The sequence below is a fragment of the Mastigoproctus giganteus genome, chromosome 4 (genome assembly GCF_048544385.1).
Source record: "Mastigoproctus giganteus isolate SK-2022 chromosome 4, ASM4854438v1, whole genome shotgun sequence".
In the NCBI taxonomy this organism is placed as follows: Eukaryota; Metazoa; Arthropoda; class Arachnida; order Uropygi; family Thelyphonidae; genus Mastigoproctus; species Mastigoproctus giganteus.
The window spans coordinates 223,385,645-223,399,070 of NC_143578.1; the positions used below are offsets into that span (position 1 = coordinate 223,385,645).

At 36.9% G+C, this 13,426-nt stretch overlaps 1 protein-coding gene across 1 annotated transcript in view; it reads left to right on the top strand.

Moving 5' to 3' along the window:
* axo (axotactin) overlaps positions 1-13,426 on the top strand; it is a 564,741-nt gene that overhangs the window by 290,552 nt on the left and 260,763 nt on the right. Inside the window, exon 19 of the mRNA XM_090371184.1 lies at positions 3,715-3,857. Coding sequence (XP_090227310.1) covers positions 3,715-3,857 — 143 coding nt within the window. The remainder of the gene's footprint in view (positions 1-3,714; positions 3,858-13,426) is intronic.

The following is a 13,426-nucleotide window of genomic DNA, read 5'->3' on the forward strand; positions in this document are numbered from 1 at the left end:
CCAGGTGCCTTTCTTGTATTTATCTTCAACAATTTCTCCTCCACTTTACTCTCAGTTATTACAAGATTCTCTAGCTTACTGCAGAGTTGAATACACCTCTGACATTCCCCTCGCTGAATAACTCCTCATGTGTGAATGTCGATGCAAAATATTCATTCAGTTTGTTAGCTACCTGAGCAGGATCATCAACAGTTGACCCATCAATATCAATATCAAGTGGACCAATCTGATTCATCTCCTTCCTTCTAGAGTTTACATAAATAAAGAACACTTTGCTGTTTTTCTTTGCATCCCTTGCCAAAGATTTCTCGTAATCTGCCTTCGCCTGCCTAACCTCCTTTGTAACTTGGTTACAGATCAACTTGTATCTATCATAGGCTTCTGAGTCATGTGTTAATTTCTATGTATCCCATGCATTTTTCTTCTCTGCCATATGTCTCATTAGTTCATCTGACATCCACTTAAACCTAAACCTTGAACAATATTTCTTAGTTGGTATGTAAAGCCTAGTAGCTTCCAAGATAAGTTCTTTGAATGCTTCCCATTTTGAATTTGCTGTTGGTAACATCATCAGTTGGTCCTACTGTATAGAATTTAAATACTGTCTCAGTCCATCGTAGTCGCTTTTACAAAAGCAATAACCCTTCCCTTTACCCCTAATGGTAATTACCTCTTTGAGTAAATCCCACTTCAGCACACTGTGATCACTGCCACCTAGTGGTTCATTTGCATGCAGATTCTTAATGCATGAAGAATCACTACTGATAATCAAATCAAGAGTGTTACTCCCTCTAGTTGCCTCCCGAACATGCTGATGTAGAAAACAATCATCCAATAAATCCACAAAAGCCTTGCTAGTGTGTGTGTGTGACCAACACAAATTCCAGTCAATATCTGGTAAATTAAAATTCCCCATTATAAGACTCTCTGATTTACTGGCCCACTCTATTTCCCCATACAGTTTCTTATTATACTCATCAGTCATTAGGCCTATAGCACACTCCTACTCTCAATTTTGATCTCCCAATGCTTATGTCACACCAAACTGACTCGACACTGCACTGTCCAGCGATGTAGACTGGCTTCACTTCCTTGGTTTTTATGTGTATCATAACCCCTCCTCGCTTCCTATCCTGTCTATCCTTTCTGTACACATTGTACTCCCCAAATTCCAGTTCTGCATTCCTTATATATGTGTGACACCACGTCTCTGGTATCCCAACAATATATGCCTTTGATGTTTTAACCAACACTTCAAATTCATCAAATTTATTTACCAAACTCCTAGCATTGATGTACACGCAAGTATACATGCACCTGTTCTTAGCTACCCTACCCTGTTCCTATTCTTAGCTACCCTAACACAACCCATGTGTTTACTTGTACTGCAATGACTCCCAGCAGTCTCTGAAATACCCTGCATATTGTTTTCCAGGCTGCTGCTCATTCCGATAGAAGTGCAAGAATCACTTTCACCTCTGCCAGTGGCTACTGTTAATCTATTAGTCTGTGTATTCCCTCCCAAGCTAGCAGTTTTCCAACACACCTAACACTGCCTCGATAGCATCAGCAAATATTCTTGCACCTTTTCTATTCAGGTGTATCCCATCCCTCTAGAAGCAGTCTCTCCTGTTAAAAAATACAGTCCAGGCTGAAAAAAATTGTACCCCTTGAGCCTTGCACAATCTTTCCAGGGCCGTATTGAACGACAAGGCTCTCATCATATACTCCCTCGTATCGTGTCTGGGCAGAATTGCAGACACTTTCAAATTCAACCCTAATTCACGGCTTTTTTTCAACAGTGACCTGTATTTTTTCAGTAATTCCGCCGGTCTCCTACTCTTAATATCATTAGTGCCAATGTGTACAACAATATCACATTTTGTGCCCTTAAAAGATGATATCCACTCTACAACATCATCAACCTTTGCCTCTGGCAGACATACCCTGGTCCTATTCCACCTATCCTTTTTTACATACCATGTACCCCATTTTCCTGACAATAGAGTCACCAACAACTACTAGTTCCTGTGTGACTAGCGCATTCTGCCTTCAGGGTTGCTGCTGTGTTACGTGATGATATCAAGCGCAAGCTCTGGCATTGATGTGGGCAGCTGAGAGCTTGATGGGCCCCCAATTTAGATCCTTCGAGGGCATCCACCCTATCCTTCAAGCTCTCATATAGTTCCATAAGAACGCTGAGTTGTTGTCTGATTTCCTTACATTGTGCACTCACAAAGACATCCCCCGTGGCAATATCATGTCCCGTAACCGATTGCTCCACAAATTTATATACAATGTAAGTACATAGGTAAAAATATAAATATAGGTACAACTTTTTAAATGAGTGTAAGCTATATGTTACATGCACTAAAGGTAGTGCCTACTATACAGGGTGATTCACTACCAGTGCAACAAACTTGGAGGAGGTGTAGATGACACAAAGACGAATCGGAATCATATAGCATTGCAGGATCCGAAATGCCTTCGTCATGCGGTAGAGGATGTTGAACGGGAGGTTGCGTGAACAGCGATCCCGCTGGAAGTCAGCATTTGCGAACCGGTTCCCGAGGCAGTAGGATGGACAAGTATTCAAACATTGAACTGGCCGATTTGGCGAATTATAGCCTTAGTAGCTAATGCGCCAATAAAATCAAAACCAACCAACCAGCCAACATGCACCTTGTGTATGGAGCTGCGGACTGTAATGGGCACACCGCTCTGTGCTTGTACCAGGAACGTTTCGAAGGGATTATGATCTCCTCCTTTCTATCCTTAGAGATGTTAAGGAGTACTCCTCATCATACGATTTTCGCACGTGTGCACAGAAGGTCACGTGAGACTGGTTGTTTCACGAGAGGTACCATGAATCGAGAGCGAATGACGAGGACACCAGGCAATGAGGAGAATGTCCTATGTCTTGCAGAAGGCAATCCGAGTACGAGTACTCGAGTGATAGGCCAACAATTGGGTATTTCCCAATCCACTGTATGGAGGATACTGTCAACAAACCAAATGAATTCATACCATCTGCAATGGTATGAACTCATTTGAGTCCAATCATTGGAGCCTGCGGATTATCCACTCTGGAGGACTTTTGTTACTTGGTTTCTTCAACAGAAATGGTTCGCAAATGCTGACTTCCGGCGGGATCGCTGTTCACGCGACCTCTCGTTCAACGGCCTCTACCGCATGATGAAGGCATTTCGGACCCTGCAATGCTATGTGATTCTGATTCGTCTTTGTGCCCCCTACACCTCCTGCAAGTTTGTCACACTGGTAGTGAATCACCCTGTATACATATGTACAAGTACTCAAAATGACTAATGTGAAAAGGAATGTTCTTAAATGAATAGAAAATTATATGAACCAGTGGTGGCTTATATTAAAATTGAGTTACTTATGTTACTTATATATATTTATTCTCTATATTTTATATATATATATATTTATTTATTTATTCTTTCTATACAGTATATTATATATATATATATTAATGACATCATTAATTTTAGCATTTTATTTTGTTAGTGACCATTGTTTGCTGTATTAGTGTTGACCTATTATATATTAGTATCTGCATGCAATTAAAACATTTTTTTTCCCTTTAAATCTACCTTTAAAACATTTAATTTTGAATTTCTGCATTTTTCATAATATTCAAAAAAATTAAATTATTATAAAATCAATTTATTTTGATTTCTTAATTTGTAGTACACCCCATGTTGATGTTGGTTGTGAACCATCTTGTTCTCCAAATCCTTGTCAGAATGGAGCAACATGTCACGAATTCTGGGGATATTATAAATGTGAATGTGCAAATCCATTAGCTCATTCTGGAAATAATTGTGAACACAGTAAGTTTTTAAATTATATGTTAGACTAAAATACAAGACTACTTTTCTTGTCTATTAAGAATTAACTACACAACTTCCCCTTGTAAATACACCATGAAATTAAAACCCTAACTTTCCCCAGTATTAGAATTTCCAGCAATTGTTGGAAATTCTAATGGATTGGGAAATAAGAAAAATTTATACTACTTTCTGCCAGTCATTGTGCACATTGCTTATCAACTCTTCAACCAGTGAGTTCCCTAAGCACATTTGGAATCACTGTAGTCTGTATTATTTACAATAGGATTTGGTTTTGTGGAATGAGATTTTTCATGAAATTTTGAAGTTTTCTTAAAATGAAAACTCTGTACCTAAATGCTGTACTAATTTCTTATTTTAACAGAGAATTTTTTAAATTTGGCTTTTTTAACAAAAAGAACAAGCATTAATGGCTTACAGGTACAGCATCCTCCCCCTTCTCCAGTTGCCTATTGTTAGTTGGAAACACAGATATAAAATAAAGATAAAATAAAAAATATAGATAAGATAAAAAAAAAAAAAATTCAAGACACTTTGCAGATAAACAGGCACATTATTTGAAATATACTTGAAATGATCTTAAAAAATATAGATCCGTATATATACTCCCCAGATCCCAAATATGAAAAATGTTGATTTATGCTGTATTTGTGAAAAGATTAAGGGAACTGTAATGCATAGAAGGTTTAAACTGCTTCAAGTGATCACTGGCATATTGCCATGCTGATACATTCTACAGTTAGAGATAATATCTTGTCAAAGGTATATAGATTTCATTTTATGATTAACTTCTCTTCCTATATGTGATGTATCCCTTTGTGCCACTGGTCAAATTTAGAAAGTAGTTCTGAATTTTCATTTCTTATTGAAACTGTTTGATGCAAAACAGAAAAGAACTCAGATGGCAGATAATGTTCATTCTGATGGCTGATGGTATTTTGTTGGCTAAAAACTAAACACTTTGCTGAATAGTACAAATTAAGGGCTTGCACAGGATTTTACTTGTTAACTTGTGGAATGCTGTTGATTCATTTTGAATAACAAATATATATGTTTTAGGATATAAGTTTAGGTAATATTTTTAATTATATTGAATTTGAACCCAAATTGTTCCTCAGACTAGAGCAGAAAAGCAAAAGGCTCAGGGTAGTGGGAGGACCATGGCTCAGAGAAGTGAGGGGGGGATGGTTGTCCTTTGAACCAGCATTATGAAATGTTCTGCTTGTTTGATGTTTGCAGAGCGATCAGTAATTGGACATAATATTGCCAAGGGGGATATTCAATGTAAAGAGAGTGGAGATATTAGGTATGGGCCTTTATGAGAGCTTGAAGAACAGGGTGACTGTCCTCAAAGGATTTAAATGGGGAGTCATCAAGCTTTCAGCTGCTCGCATCAATGCCAGTGTTTGTACTTGATCATCAGACAACAGAGCGGCAACTGCAAAGCAGAATGCACTGATCCCAGAGGAGTTGTCAGTGACTATTCTCAGGGAAACGGGAAATATATTGCAAAATGGATAGGTGGAATAGGATCAGGGTATATCTACCAGGGGCAAAAGTTGATGACGTAGAGCAGATATCATCTTTTGCGGTGATATTGTTGCACTAATGACTTTAAGAGTAGGAGATCTGTGGACTTACTTACTTAACAAGTGCAGGACAATGTTGAAAAAAAGTTACGAGGTCGGATTAAAATCGAGTGTCAACACCTACCCAGACATGATAGGAGGGCATATATGATGAGAGCCTTGTCAATCAGTTCAGTCCCAGATTGTGCAAGGCTTATGGGGTAGAATTTTTCTCAGCTTGGTCTGTGCTTGTTAACAGGAGAAACTGCTTGTACAGTGATGGGATACACTTAAATAGAAAGAGTGCAAGGATATTTGCTGATGCTATCAAGGCAGTATTAGATGGGTTGGAAAACTGCTAGCTTGAGGGAATACCAGACTAATAAATCAACAATAGCCGCAGGCAGAGGCGAAAGTGATTCTTGCACTGCTTCTATTGTAACGAGCGGCAGCCTGGAAAGCCCTAGAAATCCCTGGTTGCCAGGGATTTAAAGGACTGCTGGAAGTAAATACATTGGCTGTGTTAGGGTAACTAAGAGTAAGAACAGATGCACATATACTTGATGTACACCAATGCTAGGAACATAGTAAATAAATTTGAAGTGCTGGTCAAGACATTAAATGCAGATGTTGTTGGGATATGAGAGATTGGTGTCACACAGATATAAAGAATGCAGAATTCGAATATGGGGAGTACAATATGTACAGAATGGACAAAATGTCAAAATGTGTTTATATTTCATGGCAGTTTCTGGGGTTCCCTCCATTAGCCGCTGTAGCATTTGTGTGAGGCATGTGCCAGTGCTGGCAGTGTGGTAAGTGTGGGTATGTAGGGTGGTGTATAGAAAGGCAGAGAATAGGAAGCGGGAAGGGATTATGATCTCCTCCTTCCTATCCTTAGAGGTGTTAAGGAGTACACAAAGGAGGGGTTAAGAAGTACATAAAATCTAAGACAGTTGATATGGTTGATATAGTATTATGGGCCTAATGACTCTAATGTAGATGTTCCCAAACTTTCTCAATTCACAGCACCCTTAGTGTCTCAGTAATTTTTTCATGGTGCCTCTAGGACAAAAGAAATACCTAACAGTTCCATTTATTAAGTAGTTAGGTCCAAACAACTTAATAATTAATGTTGAAACTGTGAACTACTTCGAGCTAGTAGTTCGCATGGTGTCCAACAGATGTCGAGTATCACTGTGTTTCCCTCGAAAATTTAAAATATCTCACGGCACTCTTGTGGGAACCATCGCCCTAATGAGTACAGTGAATAACTGTACAGAGAAATAGAATGGGCCAGAAAATCAGAATGTCTTATTATGGGAGATTTTAACTTTTCAGATATTAACTGGAACTTGTGGATTGGTATATCAAACATTATCATGACTTTTCTGGATTTATAGGATGACTGTTTTATAAAGTAGCATGTTATAGAGGCAACAAAAGACAGCAATACTCTTGATATGATTATTAGCAGTGATTATTCATGCATTAAGAATCTCTGCAGATAAAGGAACTGCTAGGTGGTAATAATCACAGTGTATTGACATATCATTTATTTAAAGATGTAACTATTACCAGGGATAAAGGGAAGGTTTTCCTTTCGTAAAGATGACTACAGTGGTCTGAGACACTTTTTAAATTGTGTGCAGTGGAACCAACAGCAAATTCTAAGTGGAAATCATTCAAGGAATTAATCATGGACGTTACTAAGTTTTTCATACCAAGTAAGAAATACTGTTCAAAGTTTAGACCTAAATTGATGTCAGATGAACTTAAAAGGCTAGTGCCAGAGAAAAAAAATGCATGGGATGCATATAAATTATCAGGCAACCCAGAAGCCTATGGTAGATATAAACTAGTCTGTAATCAAGTCACAGAGGAGACAAGCAAAGGCAGATTGTGAGAAATCTTTGGCAAAGAAAAACAACAAAGACTTCTTTACTTATGTAAACTGTAGAAGTAACAGAATGAATCAAATTGGAAAACTTGATATCGATAGTTTGACTGTTGATGATCCTGCTCAGGTAGCTGGCAAACTAAATGAGTATTTTGCATCTACATTCACACATGAGGAATTCTTTTGAGAACGGAAGGCCAGAAGTTATTAAAACTCTAACAGGAAGCTAAATGATTTTGTAATAACTGAAAGTAAAACAGAAGAGAAATTGTTGAATTTAAACATAAGAAAGGCACCTGGGGTGGATGAGATCTAACAAATTATATTAAGGGAGGTAGCAAAGGAAGTAAGCAAACCCTTAGCCATAATTATGTGAGCATCCTTAAATTCAGGGGGAGATCCTCATGGACTGGAGATGTTCGAATGTATCTTCAATTCACAAACAGGATCAGAAGGCGACATGAGTGATTAATGACCTGTTAGTTTAACTTCTGTTCCAGGAGAACAGAAGTAATGTAGTATCATCTAGACCAGTGTTTCTCAATCTTTTTTACTCTCGTGGCACATTTTCCAAAGAAAACAAATTTCGCGGCACACCTGTGTAGTCATAGAAGAAGAAATTTCTAAATTAAATAAGTAGAACGAAAAATAATATTAACAATTTTTTTATTTATACTTATATCTGTGTTATGCAAACAATTCTTACAACAAAAAGAAAATATGTATGCCTTCAACAAAACTTTAAATTATTCAAATATTTGAAAGAGATCAAATGAATTTTTATTTAAAAAATTATAGTCAATGTGAAATATGTGATTGACGATATTTTGTTATTTCTGCTATATCAGGTCTTATTTCAGACAGAGCAACTCGCAGGTCATCTTCGACATTTTCCAATCTTGATCGTTTTTTATTTTTCATGTTAGTGAGAGTTTAAAATCCTAATTCACGTAAATACGACGTAGAAAATTGGAGTAAAATATTTATTGCTCTTTTAGATAACTTTGGATATTCATCTCTGACTGAAATCCAAAAAGGATCCAAATGAAATTCTGAATGTTTGATTTTTAATGTTCGATCGGATGAAAGGGAAATCAGTTCTTCCTCTTCTTCAAGACAAAGATTCCAGTTTGATGTATCATTAATAAAAGGATTTTGAATGCAGTCATATTTTTCCGATTTAATAGATGGAAAATATGTTGTCATTGCCTTTTGAAGCAAATCCAAATGGTTTTTCACCACTGGTGCAAGAAAATTTCTCATCCGTTCAGGAATCTTAGGAAACATAGCTAAATTATTTTCATCAAGTTTATTCATCCACAAGCATAATTTTTATCAAAAGCAATTAACTTATCTGTTGATGTTAAGATATTTTCGTTTTGCCCTTGTAAACTAGTATTTAAAATATTAAGATGTGCAAATATATGTTCTATGTAAGCCAGCTTTGCACACCACGATTCTTTTGTTTTCCTGCTGTACTTATTTCATTTTTAAAAAATGTGCAAAGTTCTGCTCGCAATTCAAATACATGGCCTAAAACTTTTCCTCTAGAAAGCCAACGAATATCATTATGTAGTAATAAACAATTGTAGTTAGATTCCATGCTGTTGCATAATTCATTGAAAATTCGTGATTTTAAAGGTCTGCTTTTAATATAGTTAACAATTTTTATTACGTCATCTAGTACAATGCTTAATTCTGTCGGGAGAGTTTTGCTTACTAAAGCTTCTCAATGAATAATGCAATGTGTAAAAATAAGATTTGAATTTTTTTGTTTTGCAAATGCCAAAAAACCTTTTTCAAGTCCGATCATTGATGCAGCACCATCTGTACAAATGCCTGTACAAAAATTCCATGATAACTTTTTCTTTTCGAAAAAGTTATTTGCACAATTAAATATTTCCCTTCCTGGCAATTCTTGACAAAATAAAAATTGGTTCATAATTAAATCTTCATTAATGAATTGAACAAATCCCATTAATTGTGCTTTCCCACTGATATCTGTTGACTCATCTATTTGCAGAGCAAAAATTTGACCATCAAGTTTTTGTTGAACATTTTCTACTATATTTTCCGACATATCAATTATTCTTCGACTTATAGTATCATTGGAAAGAGGAATTTTATTTATTTCAGCTGCTGCATCGTTGTCGAACATACATTTCACAATTATACGACAAGCAGGACCAATCAACGTTTCTCCAATCGAGTGAGGTTTCCCTTTTTGTGCAATAAGTTGTGCTACTTCATAGGAGGCAATTTGTGCTTTGTCAGACACTTTTATTGTGTTTTCCAATACCTTTTGTCTTTAGACATAAAATTTTGATGAACTTTTCCATATGGCATTTTAGCTTGCTAGGAATGATTGCACTGTTTGCTTTTTTATATCCACATACAACACATAAAGGTAAGGGGAAATTTATGTCCCCTCTCCACGTAAAACCAAAAAAATTTAAGTAATCTTCATTATATTTTCCTGTACTAATTTTCGATCATTTTGGCTGAGATTCATCGCCACTGGTATTGTTCATATCACTACTTTCAATGGATATATTTGTATCTGCTGCAGAACTACTGTCGCCGACATCAATAGTTTTGTTTTTATTTAAAAATTTTTGTATATCCATTTTCAGTTTTTTCTAATAAACAAAAAACGGTTTTGTAGAATTTTTAATTTTTATATACATTTAAATTGCCTTAAGAAATCGCATAACCCTAAATTATTTACTTTACAACACAAACAGTTTAATATGACAATATTAACACGATATATATAAACACATAATACGCCGCATGCCTATGCATACAACCCACAGATGGCGCCTCCGTAGCCAGGTGGGAAGGAGCAGCAGTGCGTAGCACACGCTTCTTGATTAGACCGGGTTGGAGCCCATCGCCACCAAATATGGAGGATGCGGAAAGGTCAGGGAATGACCACCACATATCCCGGAGCAATATGGCCTTAGTTGCTAATGCTCCTAAAAACCAAATAACAACTCCCAGAGGACTAGAGATGGGATCCCGTATTTTGACTTTCTGAGGTAATTCAGGGGTGCTGCGCGCTTATACAGTATCAGGTCGGTCCATTTCACGTGGTCTGTGGACGACAGATAATTGGTCTTTATTCAAATAGTGTTGGCACCTGAATGAAGACGCCCCTGTATTCGGATATGTCAATTTCAATTCGTCATAAAAAGATCCTTCTTGTACTTTATTCTTATTAATGGTATTGTACGTATATTCGGACAATGATGTTAAAATAAAAACGACGCTAGTTTTTTTTAAGTTTTGCGGCACACCCTTTGAGAAACACTGATCTAGACTCGACTGCAGTTATAGTTTCAGACACAGCATGGCATGGGTTTGTTAAGGGAAAATCATGTTTGAGACATTTGATTGAATACTACAAAGTGGTCACAAAGGAACTGGGTGCAAAAAATAATTTTGATATCATATACATGGATTTCACAAAAGTTTTTCATACTAGTGTACATTAAAGACTGCTGTACAAATTGGAGCATTAAGGACAAGTTGTTGCTGTGGATGGATAAAGGGATGGTTGGGTGTTGTTTGTTTGTTGTTTGGTTTTTAGGAGTGTTAGCAACTAAGGCCATATTGCTCCGGGATATGCTGTGGTCATTCCCTGACCTTTTCGCATACTTCCGTATAAAATTAGACCCCCCTTCCCTCCTGATAAACTTCTCGTAATAATTTGTAACTTTTTATAAGAATTTCCCTCATTTGATCAGAAATTTCAGGTTTGTGCACTGTTCATAAATTTTTTAGGTATGTATTTTTGAAGCAAAAACTCTTTAATTTAATTTAATTTAATATTGTAAGATACATGAAAAATACACAACAGTTATTATTTACTGCTATTAATGATAGATGAAGAACTATATCACATGCACTGACAACTTTATTAAAATAAACTCGCCATCATTGCCTTACTGATACACCCCTGAATGCTCTGCCCATACAACATACAGGCAGCAAACTTGTTAAAAACAAGCATTAACGTGCTATACAACTAAAAGGGGAAGTTACCTGCAGCCATTCCCATCTAAATCTGCAGTGTCAGAATGTGCATAGTTGTTCTGGTATGAACCATTGTTAAAGTAAAAATTAGAGAATATCGTAAAATGATAATTTTACGATATTCAATTTTCGATTAGTATTCGAATGATATTACGATATTCGATATTATGATATATGATCTAAAATGATAATTTACCTACATTACAATTTTTTAATATAGAATTGCATGCTAATTTAAGCTCACCTAAACTATTAGTTTCCTTCACTGATATCACAAGTTTAATGCTACATGACAGATGTAATGTAATGTAACTTGTGTTTAATTATTCAATTTAAAAGCTAAGGCAGTCACAGAATCAGAAGACAGAGGGTGGTAATTAATGGGTGCTGCTCTTTGTGGACTAATGTTATTAGTGGAATCCCACAGAGTTCGGTGTTGAGTCCTCTGTTGTTTTGTATATTTATCAATGATATTGATGAAGGCATATATCAGGTTTAGTGCCGGAGTGTGCAGATTATACAAAGGTTGGCAGGGTTGTTAATGACAGTAATGGCAGTGTGCTACTGCAACAGGATCTAGATAATTTGGGCAGATGGGCTAAGAAGTGGCAACTGAAGTTTAACCTTGACAAATGCAAAGTACTGCATATGGGTAGAAGTAACCCCAGAGAAACGTACCAACTGTGTGGTACTACACTTAAGGTGGTAGTAAATGAAAAAGACCTGGGAGTAATTGTGCAGGCAGATATGAAGTTTTCTGAGCAATGCAGACAGGCTGCCAGGGCAGGTCATGGGGTTTTGTCAATGATATATAGGAATTTTGCTAGTAGGGAAAAGGAGGTGATTATCCCTCTTTATAAGGCAATGGTCAAGCCATGCCTTGAGTACTGCATACAGGTCTGGAGGCCTCATTTTAGGAAGGATGTAGATTTACTTGAGCGTGTACAGAGAAGGGCAACAAGATTAGTGAGGGGAATGAAGGGATCCTCTTATCAAGAGAGGCTTAAGTTCCGCAAATTGCAGTGGCTGGAGACTAGGCACCTGTGCGGTGATCTGATTGAGGTGTATAAGGCCTTGAATGGGGGTTCAACACGCTGAATTCTGATGGGATTCTTCCACTTGTTCAGATTACGAACCTAAGGGGGCATAAATTCAAATTAAGAAAAGACAGATGTAGATTGGATGTGCAGAAATTTGCCTTCTGGAAGTTGATAGGTTAAATAAATTTAAGGAGGAACTGGACAGGCATTTGGAGGGAATGGTGTGATTTTTTTTCTTTTTTTTTGGCTGATGCTGCATAAGCTCATACACTTGCTTTCTTGCATCACATGCCACTACTACTACTACATGCATTTTTCTTCGCTGTCACATGTCTAATTAGTTCATCTGACATCCATTTAGGCCTAAACGTTGAACAATATTTCTTTGTTGGTATGAAAAGCTTAGTAGCTTCCAAATTAGTTCTTTGAATGCTTCCCATTTTGAATTTGCTGTTGGTAACATCATCAGTTGGTCCCACTGTATAGAATTTAAATACTGTCTCAGTCCCTCGTAGTCGCCTTTACGAAAGCAATAACCCTTCCCTTTACCCCTATGGTAGTTACCTCTTTCAGTAAATCCCACTTCAGCACACTGTGATCACTGCCACCTAGTGGTTCCTTTATCTGCAGATTCTTGATGCATGAAGAATCACTACTGATAATCAAATCAAGAGTATTACTCCCTCTGGTTGCCTCCTGAACATGCTGCTGTAGAAAACTATCATCCAATAAATCCACAAAAGCCTTGCTAGTGTGTGAGTGACCAACCCACAAATTCCAGTCAATATCTAGGAAATTAAAATCCCCCATTATAAGACCCTCTAATTTACTGGCCCACTCTATTTCTCTGCACAATTGCTCAATATACTCATTAGATTCATTAGGCCTATAACACACACCAACTCTCATTTTTCCTTTCCCAGTGCTTATGTCACACCAAACAGACTCAACATTGCATTGTTCACCCACATCTTTTTTTTTTTTTTTTTTTTTTTTATGCGAACC